This window comes from Bos indicus, chromosome X, assembly GCF_029378745.1.
Source record: "Bos indicus isolate NIAB-ARS_2022 breed Sahiwal x Tharparkar chromosome X, NIAB-ARS_B.indTharparkar_mat_pri_1.0, whole genome shotgun sequence".
Taxonomy (NCBI): Eukaryota; Metazoa; Chordata; class Mammalia; order Artiodactyla; family Bovidae; genus Bos; species Bos indicus.
The window spans coordinates 17701916-17716407 of record NC_091789.1 but is presented as its reverse complement, the minus strand read 5'-3'; the positions used below and the strand labels follow the sequence as shown (position 1 = coordinate 17716407).

The following is a 14492-nucleotide window of genomic DNA, read 5'->3' as shown; positions in this document are numbered from 1 at the left end:
CTTGAAATACAATTTCTTTTTAACTGAATAAATCAATGAGAGAAAAAGAACCTCTCATTTAGCCAATTTTTAATCGCTATTTTTATGAGAGGCCAGAATGTTAACTGAATCCTGACTTTCGTCATTTGAAATATAATTTGTGTGTTTAAGAATTTATGTACACATCAAGGTTTGGACTTCATGTTCAGAAAGGAAAATTGATTTATAGGAACAAACAACTGCAGGAGTAGAGGCAATTGCCAGAAGTAAACACGAGTCAATTATTTAAGGCAAATGGGACCTTAATCACCACAGCGATAGAGAAATCTCAAGTTCAATTAAATACTGGACTTTCATGCTTTAATTTGTGGGCATTTCTATATCTCTTATTTTGCAGAGGCCTTTGAAATTGTCGTTCGCCACGCCAAGAACTACACCAATGCCATGTTCAAGAACAACTATCCGAGCCTGACCCCACAAGCTTTTGACTTTGTGGGTGAATTTTTCACTGATGTATCTCTCTACATCCTGGGTTCTGACATCAACGTGGACGACATGGTCAATGAATTGTTTGACAGCCTGTTTCCAGTCATCTATACCCAGCTGATGAACCCAGGCCTTCCAGAGTCCACCTTAGACATCAATGAGTGCCTCCGAGGGGCAAGGCGTGACCTGAAAGTATTTGGGAATTTCCCCAAGCTTATTATGACCCAGGTTTCCAAGTCACTGCAAGTCACTAGGATCTTCCTCCAGGCCCTGAATCTTGGAATTGAAGTGATCAACACAACCGATCACCTGAAGTTCAGTAAGGACTGTGGCCGAATGCTCACGAGGATGTGGTACTGCTCTTACTGCCAGGGACTGATGATGGTGAAGCCATGTGGCGGCTACTGCAATGTGGTCATGCAGGGCTGTATGGCAGGTGTGGTGGAGATTGACAAGTACTGGAGAGAATACATCCTGTCTCTGGAAGAACTGGTGAACGGCATGTACAGAGTCTATGACATGGAGAATGTACTGCTTGGTCTCTTTTCTACGATCCATGACTCCATCCAGTACGTCCAGAAGAATGGAGGAAAGCTCACCACCACGGTGAGTACCATTCTACCGTTTTCCAAGGAATTGGATTCTATTCGGGGTGTGGTGGCATGGCCAGTAGGTGCCGTCGGAGAGAACTAAGAAAAATATGGGCAGGGATGATAGAGGGCCTGAATGTCCTCACAAAGCTGGGCAGTGCATTAAATCCACAGGTTATGGAGTCCAAAGCCTGGCTTTGCATTTTAGATCCATCTACTTTCTTGTTTTCAGACCTTGGTTATGAGGCTCTGTATGAGCCTCATCTTGCTGATTGATAAAATAAAGATTAAAAAGAATATCTGCTTCATTGGGAGTAACATGGGTTACAGTTCTTCAGTAATTATTAGTTATTGTTACCACTGCTGTTAGTTAACACAACATTCTCGACAACCCTGTGAGGTATGAGCTATTATCTCCATTTTGTAAACGAGGGAACTGAAGCTCAGGGAAACAGAAACTTGACCAAGGGCACCCAGCTATAGTTAATGAAAGAGCCATGATTCACAAATTGATCAGGTGTCCTTTTAATTAGGTTATCACCAGTTTCTCTGGTTCTGATTTCACTCTTGTGCTCTTAATCACATTACTATTTTGAGTAACGGAGAAGGCAATGACACCCCACTCCAGTACTCTTGCCTGGGAAATCCCATGGACAGAGGAGCCTGGTGCACTTCTGTCTATGGGGTCGCACAGAGTCGGACATGACTGAAGTGACTTAGCAGCAGCAGCATTTTGAGTAGTTGATTTGCGATGTTAGTTTTGATGTGCATTTTGAGTAGTGTCTTTAAAAGTAGGAAACCCAGTTAGAACCTACTAACTAAAGCTACAAATGAATGAGGCAAAACATTCATATCTTCCAGCAGTTGTTTCTGCAGCCTTGATTCATACCAGTGTAAGCCTGATGGTATTTGTATTGGGGTGGGACAGTTCTGTGAGGGAGCAGCTTGCTTGGTTTCAGTCAGACGTTATTAGTTACATTGTACCTGCTAAGCTAGGATGCACACATTCAGAACCACAGGAGCACACACTTTTCAATACAGAAAAGAACATAGAGCCAAGAGCTCTCACTAAGGTTATAGTGACTAACTCCTGAATGTTGTCAGCTTTGTTGAAGGAGGTGGCAGAATCATCTAATACACTAGCCTTGTTGGGATCCTACCATCACCAGTTTACATAAAATTATGTCGCAGTAATCCATGGGATAGATCCTAATATTATCCCCATTTTACACAGGAGTAGATGAAGCCAGCTTCAGAGCTGGCTTATGAGTAAATATTAAAAATAACTAAGGTCATGGCATCTGGCCCCATTACTGCATGGCAAATAGAAGAGGAAAAGGTGGAAGTAGTGACAGATTTCCTCTTCTTGGGCTCCAAAATCACTGCGGATGGTGACTGCAGCCATGAAATCAGAAGACGATTGCTTCTTGGCAGGAAAGTGATGACAAACCTAGACAGTGTGTTGAAAAGCAGAGACATCACTCTGCTGACAAAGGTCCGTGTAGTCAAGGCTACGATCTTTCCAGTGATCATGAACGGTTGTGAGAGCTGGTCTGTAAAGAAGGCAGAATGCTGAGGAATTGATTCCTTCAAACTGTGGTACTGGAGAAGATCCCTGAAAGTCCCTTGAACAGCAAGGAGTTCAAACCAGTCAATCTTAAGAGAGATCAGCCCTGAATATTCACTGGAAGGACTGATGCTGAAGCTCCAGTATTGTGGTCATCTGACATTCACAGGTGACTCATTGGAAAAGTCCCTGATGCTGGGAAAGATTAAGGGCAGAATGAGAAGAGGGCATCAGAGGATGAGATGGCTGGATGGCATCAATGATGTGAGGAATATGAACTAGGGCAAACTCTGGGAGATGGTGAGGGACAAGGAGGCCTGGCGTGCTGCAGTCCATGGGGTTGCAAAGAGTCAGACACAGCAACAAGATGAAGCTTAGTGGCTCAGCTGGTATAGAATCTGCCTGCAGTGCGGGAGACCTGGGTTTGATCCCTGGGTTGGGAGGATCCCCTGGAGAAGGGAAAGGCTACCCACTCCAGTATTCTGGCCTGGAGAATTCCATGGACTGTATAGTCCACAGGGCGCAGAGTCAGACACGACTGAGCGACTCTCACTTCACTTCACAGAGCCTAAATACCTTGCCCCGACATCAAAGCTAGTTAAATGGCAGTGGGGAAACTGGGATTCCAACCCTGGGTTGTTGCCTTGCTTGATTCATGCTTTTACCTTCTATGCAGTGCAACTGCTGTGTACTCTGAACCATCGCTTACCCAGAATGTGGAGGGCAGCTTAGGCCATTTAGCCCTGTCCTTAAGCTCTGCAAGTACGAAATGATAGGGGTAATTGGTTTCTTTGGTGAATTAAACAAGAAAGGAGAACAAAAAATGATTCAACCCACAGGATGGCTACTCACAGAGCCGCTCTAATTGTCCCATTCAGAATGTTAGCCATTTAAAACACATTTGCTGAGAAAATATTTTATAGTAAAATGAACAGAAATGTCCTAGCACTAGTGTTCTTCAGTGGTTAATTATTCCTCTGATTGCTTTATAATTCGAGGCCAGATTCTTGGGCCTTAAACAAAAGTAAATCTCAGAGAATTAGAAAAATGAAAAGCCAGTGCATTCGTATGTTCATTTCACCTGATGTTCGTTGAGGGCCCTCTATGTGTCCGACACAAAGCAAGAGTGCCAGGGGTGTGGAAATGTCTTCAATAAGAGGAAAAACAAGAAGATAACGTTAAAGACAGAGTATGGGAGGCTTTAAAGTTTGCCTCTGATGTTGGTCACTTTGACAGCAACATTTTGAAAACTGATGTTGGTCACTTTGACAGCAACATTTTGAAAACATGTTTTCTTCTCTAGTTATTTTCAACACAGAAAAAAAGGTGGGGTGGAGCTGGTAGTGGATTGAGTCCACTATTTTGATCAGGCCCTAGACATGAAAGTTTACTTAGTGAACATTTCTTAAGCATTTGCTCTATTCATGGCACTTTGCCAGGTGCTGGGTACTCGATGGCCCCAGACATAGTTCTTAAGTCTTTAAAAGGTCAGTTTAGCTTTGTTGACAGACGGACGTGTAACTGAATAATTTTCAGCACAGTGAACATCTCACTATAATGTGAATCTTAGAAGGCCTGAAAGAGATTACCTAGTCCAGTCCCTTTGATTTTACAAATGAAAAAATAAAGTTCAGAGAGGCTTGCCCACAGTTATATAGTTAGTGGAAGAGCCAGAAGTAGGGTCCAAGGTCTGCTGCTGCTACAGTCGAGCACTCTTTCCACCACACTGATCTGTCTCCCATAAGACCCTCCCAGATTTTCACTCAAAAAGCTCCGTTAGGATTCTGCAAAGACATCTTGAACTTAAATTGAACAGCTATTTTGGGGGTGCCAACCCTGCTGTATGTTAGGTGCACGTGGGAGCATCTGTGTGTGTGCACGTGTACACACACACACAAGGAGTACATTTCATGCCATTATCATTCAGGAAGAAAAGCCTTGGCTGTCAGGAGGTGCTCAGTGAGGCAGTCAGTCCCTTTCTGTTTTGGCCATTAAGGGCCTGATTGCTCCCAGCTCCCAGCTGGTTATGAGAGCGTGAAGTCTGTCTTCCCCAGGGAATGCATAAACTAGAACAGAAAGTGTATGTAAAGTCTGCCTTGTTACTGGTTTATGATTGCCAGCTCTAAGTAATGTATACCAAATGGTGGGGGTGGGGAATCACGGTCCAGGTGTGATCCAGTATACTCTGTATGCCCCATCAAGGGGCCGGGTCATTCATTATGGGTGGTGAGGGGAAGTGAGGGCTGGGTGGATTGCAGAGCACTGTTCCCGTTAACAAAACCACAGAAGGCCCCCAAGCCTAAGCTCCTTGAAAACTAAGGCATTAATGAGATTCTGCTGCAGCACCCTCACCTTCCGCTTGTGATCAAATGTGAGACCCGGCCAGTTAGTCCTGATTGAGGTTAAGTTGTGAGAGACCTCTGTGAAAATCAGCTCTTCCAGAGCTCTGTTAGGACAGCATTTTTAGCTAGCTATAAGCTGTGCATGAAGTCTGCCATGGGCTTACCCAGTGGCTCTGCAGTAAAGAATCCACCTATAATGCAGAAGCCATGAAGTCTGCCAAGCAGGGACTTTGCTCATCTACCCCAGATCATGAAGGACATTTTGGTTTTATGGTGATGGACAGGGAGGCCTGGCGTGCTGTGATTCATGGGGTTGCAAAGAGTCGAACACGACTGAGCGACTGATCTGATCTGATCTGATCTGACGTGAGTGGGGCACTGTGAATTTTTTATAATTATGCCCTATTAGTGTTTCAGTTTTCCCTAAGATACTTTTCCATTCTTCAGACTACCAAGTGAAGACATGTGAGCAAATGTTAGGATGTTGTTCCTTGCTGCACACCTAGAGGTGATAAGCATGTGGTTCTCAAACGACTCATCACCACAATCATGTAGGGAACTCATTAAACAGATTCCTGGAGCCCCTCCCCCTGCCCTGGGGATTCTGATACCATAGGTCTGTGCCAGAGAATTTGCCACTTAAAAAGTACTCCATTTGATTCTGATACTTCCTTGGAAGCAAATCCAGCCACCTTGTTTAGAAGATAAGACCCAGAGGTTGGAAGTGAATGACAATGGCAAAGCTGTGAGCACATCTATCAGATGGGGCTGATACTTGGGAATCACTGAAATGGTAGGTTCAAAGTACCTGGCAGAGTTCGAGGCACATGGCAAGTACTAACTAAGCCGCAGTGCAGTACTCCTTCTACAGCGTGTTTCTAAGTGCCAAATGGATAATGAGTTTTTCTTAAACTTGTTTTTAAGTGCCAGGACGTTTCATGTTATTTTAACCCAAAGAAGTGAATAAAAATACCAATATTTTATTGTGTGTTTATATGTGTGAGAGAGAGAAAGAGAGAAGAGGTGAGAGGAAGGTAAGGAAAGAGAAAAGTTTTACTGAAAAGTATTAACGATGGGACTGTAAATAGATCCATCTTGGTTCTTCATCTACATTTGTGAACTAGGTTAAATATCATGGCCCCAAGTGAGTACTGAGTAGGTCTTTAATAGTATTGAGGCATCATTTGGGTAGTATTTGAGAGTGTCATTTTAAAATTTATCAGCACATTATTGAATTCCATACCTTATGGATGTGCTCAGTCCTTCAGCTGTATCTGACTCTTTGCGACCCCATGGACAGGATTATCCAGGCAAGAATATTGGAGCGGGTTGCCATTCCCTTCTCCAGCGGATCTACCTGACCTAGGGATTGAACCCGGGTTTCCTGCATTGCAGGCAGATTCTTTTCTGTCTGAGCCACCAGGGAAGCCCAGTAATCAGCATGTTGGATGTTTATTGCTAATTGAGAAAGTTTCCCAAGAATCTCTATGATTGGACTTACTTTCTTTACCCCCCTAAAGTAAATTGCTCATATGTCCTCACATGGCTGTTTGCACTTTTATTTTTCCAATTTTACTTATGTACTTTCTTTATTGATTCATTTCAGAGTTTCTCAGCATTAGTGTTTCCTCTCCCACAATTTCATTACCTTGACTAGTTATGTGCTTCATTGAATGTTGTCCAAAACTGCAACCTTTTCTACCTTCTCTGTTTCTCCCCTTATTTCCTCACTTCAGTTCACTCGCTCAGACATGTCCAACTCCTTGTGACCCCATGGACTCTTCCCTGTCCATCACCAACTCCTGGAGCTTGCTCAAACTCATGTTCATTGAGTCAGTCATGCCATCTAACCATCTCATCCTCTGTCAGCCCCTTCCCCTCCCAGCGTCAATCTTTCCCAGCATCAGGGTCTTTTCCACTGAGTCAATTCTTCCCAACAGGTGGCCAAAGTATTGGAGCTTCAGCATCAGTCCTTTCAATGAATATTCAGGACTGATTTCCTTTAGGGCTGACTGGTTTGATTTTACTGTCCAAGGGACTCTCAAGAGTCTTCTCCAACACCACAGCTCAAAAGTATCAGATTCTTCGGCACTCAGCTTTATTTATGGTCCAACTCTCACATCCATACATGACTACTGGAAAAACCATAGCCTTGAGTAGATGGACCTTTGTCAGCAAAGTAATGTCTCTGCTTTTTAATATGCTGTCTAGGTTGGTCATAGCTTTTCTTCCAGGGAGCAAGCATCTTTTAATTTCAAGGCTGCAGTCACCATCTGTAGTGATTTTGGAGCCCCAGAAAAATAAAGTCTATCACTGTTTCCATTGTTTCCCATGTATTTGCCATGAAGTGAAGGGACTGGATGCCATGATCTTAGTTGTGTTTTTTTTTTTTTTTTTTTGAAAATTTCAGGTGTGTTTATTTTTTTTTTCCTTACAGAAACAGTTTTTTAGTTTTTAATGAATTTGTAAACAAAAAAGCTCCCAGTTCAAAATAAAAACAAAATCCCAGATCATATAGATGTTTACAGTGATTACATTTATCTAAGCAACATACATACATGTTCAGTTGTAAGATGTTAACTAAATTTCTGTGACAAATATGCGTGTTTTTTTTTTTAATACCAAGAACATTATAGAGTTAATGCAGAGTCCTAAGGATAATCTAGTAGTCACTAAGTTTTTCTTTTCTTTTTTTTTTTTTTCAAGTTTCTGCTTATTTTATTTTATTTTTAAACTTTACAATATTGTATTAGTTTTGCCAAAGATCTTAGTTTTTTTAATGTTGAGTTTTAAGGCAGCTTTTTCATTCTCCTCTTTTACTTTCATCAAAAGGCTCTTTAGTTCCTCTTCACTTTCTGCCATAGGGGTGGTGTCATCTTCATATCTGAGGTTATTGATATTTCTCCCGGAAACCTTGATTTGAGTTTGTGCTTCATCCAGCCTGGCATTTTGCATGATGTACTCTGCATATAAGTTTAATAAGCAAGGTGACAATATACAGCCTTGATGTACTCTTCATCAATTTGGAGCCAGTCTTTCCTCACTATGATATTCATTTTAGCACTGTCTGAAATAACATTCATCTCAGGGAACATTTAGTGAGTGTCCAATTGTGGAGCCACTAACAGACACAGGAGGTGCAAGAAGTGGCTGGAAAGATGACCGCAACTGTTGCTGTCCTCAGAAATCATTTGGCCAGGAGGTAGCAGAGCTGGGATTCAAAGCTGGATCTGTCAGACTCCAAAGCACATGCTTCTCACAATTTCTCTACATTGCTCTTTCAAATAGGTTCACTCTCTTCTCACCAAAATTTTCATTCCTTTACCACAGGCTATGTGGGTCTTGATTATCTTGTTTAATATCCTGTATTACTCTCTCCTGTTTTTACAGCTGCACAATCAGTTTGTGAATTCATTCTCCCTCCTTGGAGATTTCTCCTATAGTATTCCTCAATCAAGTGCTACAAAACATGAGATTTTTCGTCTCCGTAACATTTAAAGGCACAGAATAGTTTCTAGAGGAAGAATGAATGTTTTTGTAGGTGATGGAAGACCCAGTCACATGGTGAAACGACTTTGCCTAGAATCTGTATGCACTGTGCCAATGATGAGGGATGGATTATCTTGCCCCTGCAGTGTTTGGAGTCTGCCTGTTGTATCAACATACAGTTTTTAATGCATTTGTCTTTGATTCTGGACTTCAGTACACCCAGGCCTCCATTATGGAGTCTCCTTAATATTAGTAACACTGCCTACTGAGTACCTAACATATTCCAGTATTCAGGTACATCCATTTTCTTAGGTAGAATTTCTGAAGATATCTTCAGTGAAGTCAGTATTTATTTATGTGAGCTAGGAAGCTCTCGGGAAGATTCTCTGTTGATCCTCAATAATAATTCACTCTATCAAATTCTTATATTTTGCTGTCTATGTGAGTGACTGTAGCTCATCAGAATTTCCAAGATTAGCCCTACACTTTTGAAAGCTGAGGTTATTTCTCAGGTGTCAGAATGTCAGTGTTTTTCTCCTCATGCCATCACTTTGGACTTTCATTTTTTAGTCTCATATAGAGATACCTTGTCTGAATTCATACAAGCTGTTGTCAGTAGCAAGTGATTTCAAAGTGATAAAAACAAGTAAATGGCTCACTGCCTAATTACTGTCTGCAGGTCAGCATCTAGAACTGTGGCAAGCAGCTTTATTTCCATGAGGTCCATTTCTGGAGAGAGAAAAATGTTTACAGCATGCCATCTTTTTTTCGTTCACAATAAAAATAGCTTTAGTGATTCCCATGGGGAAAATATATAGTTTTAAAACATAGAGTACCTATTTATTGACAAGCCAAATACAAATGAAAAAATCTACATCACTTTCAGGCACCTAATGTTAATTTTGGGACACGTTTCAAACAGTGGTCACACAAGGGAAGCTCTTTATAATGCTTCATCTTGAAATTATGTATATTATGGGGCATATTAGGGAATCCAGTGGGGTCCTCACAAATCTAGAATTACTTGCCTTTGCCTTGGCACTGTGATTATATGTTCTGAATCTTTAGAAAGAAGTCTTCCCCCCTTGCTGTGGTCTCTGGAGTAATGTGGCAAGAAAGTATCCTCAAGAACTGTGAAACATCTGAGATTTTTACCGATTGCAAACTAACAAGTTACGCAGCCAGTATCATGGATGCTGGATAAGGACAGGAGACTCCAGCTCAGATATGCAGCACAGTTTACTTCTCACAACGAGAGCAGTAGCCAGAGTATCAGCATTTGTGCTGGGTCCCCAAGCCCCAGCTCCCACAGGGAAAGGCAAAGAGGACCAGATGACTCCTACGCACAGTGTGATGCATTACAGGAGAGGAGGCTTGAACTTCAGTTCAGTTCAGTCGCTAAGTCGTGTCTGACTCTTTGCGACCCCATGGACTGCAGCACACCAGGCCTCCCTGTCCATTGCCAACTCCGGGAGTTTACTCAAACTCATGTCCATTGAGTCGGTGATGCCATCCAACCGTCTCATCCTCTGTCATCCCCTTCTCCTCCCGCCTTCAATCTTTCCCAGCATCAGGGTCTTTTCCAATGAGTTAGCTCTTCGCATCAGGTGGCCAAAGTATTGGAGTTTCAGCTTCAACAACAGTCCTTCCAATGAATATTCAGGACTGATTTCCTTTAGGATGGACTGGTTGGATCTCCTTGCAGTCCAAGGGACTCTCAAGAGTCTTCTCCAACACCACAGTTCAAAAGCATCAATTCCTCAGCACTCAGCTTTCTTTATAGTCCAACTCTCACATCCATACATGACTACTGGAAAAACCATAGCCTTGACTAGACGGACCTTTGCTGACAAAGTAATGTCTCTGCTTTTTAATATGCTGTCTAGGTTGGACATAACTTTTCTTCGAAGGAGTAAGCATCTTTTAATTTCATGGCTGGAGTCACCATCTGCAGTGATTTTGGAGCCCCCCAAAACAAAGTCTGACACTGTTTCCACTGTTTCCCCATCTGTTTTCCATGAAGTGATGGGACCGGATGCCATGATCTTCGTTTTCTGAATGTTGATTTTAAGCCAACTTTTTCACTCTCCTCTTTCACTTTCATCAAGAGGCTGTTTAGTTCTTCTTCCCTTTCTGCCATAAGGGTGGTGTCATCTGCATATCTGAGGTTATTGATATTTCTCCCAGCAGTCTTTTTTTTTAATTTATTTATTTTAATTGGAAGCTAATTACTTTACAATATTGTGGTGGTTTTTGCCATACATTGACATGAATCAGCCATGAGTGTACATATGTTCCCCACCCTGAATCCCCCTCCCACCTCCTTCCCCATCCCATCCCTCATGGTCATCTCAGTGCACCAGCCCTGAGCACTCTGTCTCACACATCGAACCTGGACTGGCGATCTGTTTCACGTATAATAATATACATATTTCAATGCTATTGTCTCAAATCATCCCACCCTCACCTTCTCCCACAGGGTACAAAAGTCTGTTCTTTACATCTGTGTCTCTTTTGCTGTCTCGCATATAGGGTCATCATTATCATCTTTCTAAATTCCATATATATGCGTTAATATACTGTATTGCTATTTTTCTTTCTGACTTACTTCGCTCTGTATAATAGACTCCAGTTTTCATCCACCTCATTAGAACTGATTCAAATGCATTCTTTTTATTAGCTGAGTAATACTCCATTGTGTATATGTACCACAGCTTTATTATCCATTCGTCTGCCAATGGGCATCTAGGTTGCTTCCATGTCCTGGCTATTGTAAACAGTGCTGCAATGAACATTGTCTCCCAGCAATCTTGATTCCAGCCTGTGCTTCTTCCAGCCCAGCGTTTCTCATGATGTACTCTGCCTATAAGTTAAAAAAGCACGATGACAATATACAGCCTTGATGTACTCCTTTCCCAATTTGTAACCAGTCTCTTGTTCCATGTCCAGTTCTAACTGTTGCTTCCTGACCTGCATGGAGATTTCTCAAGAGGCAGGTAGGGTGGTCTGGAATCTCTTGAAGAATTTTCCATAGTTTGTGGTGATCCACACAGTCAAAGGATTTGGCGTAGTCAATAAAGCAGAAATAGATGTTTTGTGGAACTCTCTTGCTTTTTCTGTGATCCAGCGGATGTTGGCAATTTGATCTCTGGTTCCTCCGCCTTTTCTAAAACCAGCTTGAACATCTGGAAGTTCATAGTTCATGTACTGTTGTAGCCTGGCTTGGAGAATTTTGAGCATTACTTTACTAGCATGTGACATTAGAGCAATTGTGCAGTAGTTTGAGCATTCTTTGGCATTGCCTTTCTTTGGGATTGGAATGAAAACTGACTTTTTCCAGTCCTGTGGCCACTGCTGAGTTTTCCAAATTTGCTGGCATATTGAGTGCAGCACTTTCACAGCATCATCTTCTAGGATTTGAAATAGCTCAGCTGGAATTCCATCACCTCCACTAGCTTTGTTCGTAGTGATGCTTTCTAAGGCCAACTTGACTTCACATTCCAGGATGTCTGGCTCTAGGTCAGTGATCACACCATTGTGATTATCTGGGTTGTGAAGATCTTTTTTGTATAGTTCTTCTTTGTATTCTTGCCACCCCTTCTTAATATCTTCTGCTTCTCTTAGGTCCATACCATTTCTGTCCTTTATTGTGGCCATCTTTGTGTGGAAAGTTCCCTTGGTATCTCTAATTTTCTTGAAGAGATCTCTAGTCTTTCCCATTCTATTGTTTTCCTCTATTTCTTTGCATTGATCCCTGAGGAAGGCTTTCTTATCTTTCCTTGCTATTCTTTGAACTCTGCATTCAAATAGGTAATATCTTTCCTTTTCCTTTGCTTTTGGCTTCTCTTCTTTTCACAGCTATTTGTAAGGCCTCCTCAGACAACCATTTTGCTTTTTTTGCATTTCATTTTCTTGGGCATGGTCTTGATCCCTGTCTCCTGTACAATGTCACGAACCTCCATCCATAGTTCATCAGGCACTCTGTCTATCAGATCTAATCCTTTGAATCTATTTCTCACTTCCGCTGTATAATCATAAGAGATTTGATTTAGGTCATACCTGAATGGTCTAGTGGTTTTCCCTACTTTCTGGAATTTAAGTCTGAATTTGGCAATAAGGAGTTCATGGCCTGAGGCACAGTCAGCTCCCAGTCTTGTTTTTGCTGACTGTATAGAGCTTCTCCATGTTTGGCTACAAAGAATATAATCTATCTAATTTTGATATAACGGTGATGTCCATGTGTAGAGTCTTCTCTTGTGTTGTTGGAAGAGGGTGTTTGCTATGACCAGTGTGTTCTCTTGGCAAAACTCTATTAGCCTTTGCCCTGCTTCATTCTATACTCTAAGGCCAAATTTGCCTGTTACTCCAGGTGTTTCTTGACTTCCTACTTTTGCATTCTAGTCCCCTGTAATGAAAAGGGCCTCTTTTTTGGGTGTTAGTTCTAGAAGGTCTTGTAGGTCTTCATAAAACCATTCAACTTCAGCTTCTTCAGCATTACTGGTCGGGGCATAGACTTGGATTACCACGAATATTGAATGGTTTACCTTGGAACCAAACAGAGATCTTTCTTTCGTTTTTTAGTTTGCATCCAAGTACTGCATTTTGGACTCTCTTGTTGACCATGATGGCTACTCCATTTCTTCTAAGGGGTTCCTGCCCACAGTAGTAGATATAATGGTCATCTGAGTTAAATTCACCCATTCCAGTCCGTTTTAGTTTGCTGATTCCTATAATGTCAACATTCAGTCTTGCCATCCCCTGTTTGACCACTTCCAATTTGCCTCGAATCATAGATCTAACATTCCCAGTTCCTATGCAATATTGCTCTTTACAGCATCGGACTTTGCTTCTATCACCAGTCACATCCACAACTGGGTGTTGTTTTTGCTCTGGCTCTGTCTCCTCATTCTTTCTGGAGTTATTTCTGCACTGAGCTTCAATAGCATATTGGGGACCTAGTGACTTGGGGAGTTCATCTTTCAGTGTCCTATCTTTTTGCCTTTTCATACTGTTCATGGGGTTCTCAAGGCAGGAATACTGAAGTGGTTTGCCATTCCCTTCTTCAGTGGACCATATTTGGTCAGAACTCTTCTCCATGACTCGTCCGTCTTGGGTGGCCCTACATGGCATGGCTCATAGTTCCATTGAGTTAGACAAGGCTGTGGTCCATGTGATCAGATTGGTTAGTTTTCTGTGATTGTTGTTTTCAGTCTGTCTTCCCCCTGATGGAGAAGGATAAGAGGCTTATGGAAGCTTCCTGGTGGGAGAGACTGACTGAGGGGGAAACTGGGTCTTGTTCTGATGGGCAGGGCCATGCTCAGTAAATCTTTAATCCAATTTTCTGTTGATGGGTGGGGCTGTGTTCCCTCACACAAGCTTTTAGGGAACTCAAATCTTTTCTCATAGATACTAAGACTGTCCCCTGCTTTCTCTGACAGAGACACCATTACTATCTTCCAAGACTATTTGGTACAGAAAGATATTTGATACAAATAGTCTGGGGGTGGGGCGATGTGCCTCTGTTTATAAGACATGCAGAAACACAAGAGGACCATGGAGAATTGTCTTGCAACACATGAGTCCCCCAACCTTGGATGGCTGCCAAAACTTCTCAAGTTCATGATGCTTCTGGAGGATCTGTCAAGGAAATAAGAAGTTGCTGAAAGACACTTAGCTCAGCCTTGACTGTTTAGTCAAAAGGCTGGATGTGCGCCAACTGTTGGACGCTAGCAGAAGGAACATCGAAGAATAGATGGCAGCTGTTTTCTCAGCTCTTCAGAGAATACTCTAAAAAATATAAAAGGGGCATTTGAGTAGTTGCCTCTGGTTAGGAATAAACTCGCCCCTTTGGGCCTCCATCTGCTCACTACTCTGTTGCTGTCTCTTTCAGTCTCCAAGCTCTTGTTTCCTTTCTTGCTTGTTCAGGCTCTGGGTTTGGGAGTTTTGTGTTGCTAAGTAGCTTGCCTGAGACTTTTCTCTTTTATGGACGGAGGAGCCTGGTAGGCTGTAGTCCATGGGGTCGCGAAGAGTCGGACACGA

General features: G+C 42.2%; 1 protein-coding gene across 1 annotated transcript in view; it reads left to right on the top strand.

The window, feature by feature from the left end:
- The window catches only part of GPC3 (glypican 3), a 463318-nt gene that overhangs the window by 243457 nt on the left and 205369 nt on the right, over positions 1-14492 (top strand). The window contains exon 3 of the mRNA XM_070783773.1: positions 377-1071. Coding sequence (XP_070639874.1) covers positions 377-1071 — 695 coding nt within the window. The remainder of the gene's footprint in view (positions 1-376; positions 1072-14492) is intronic.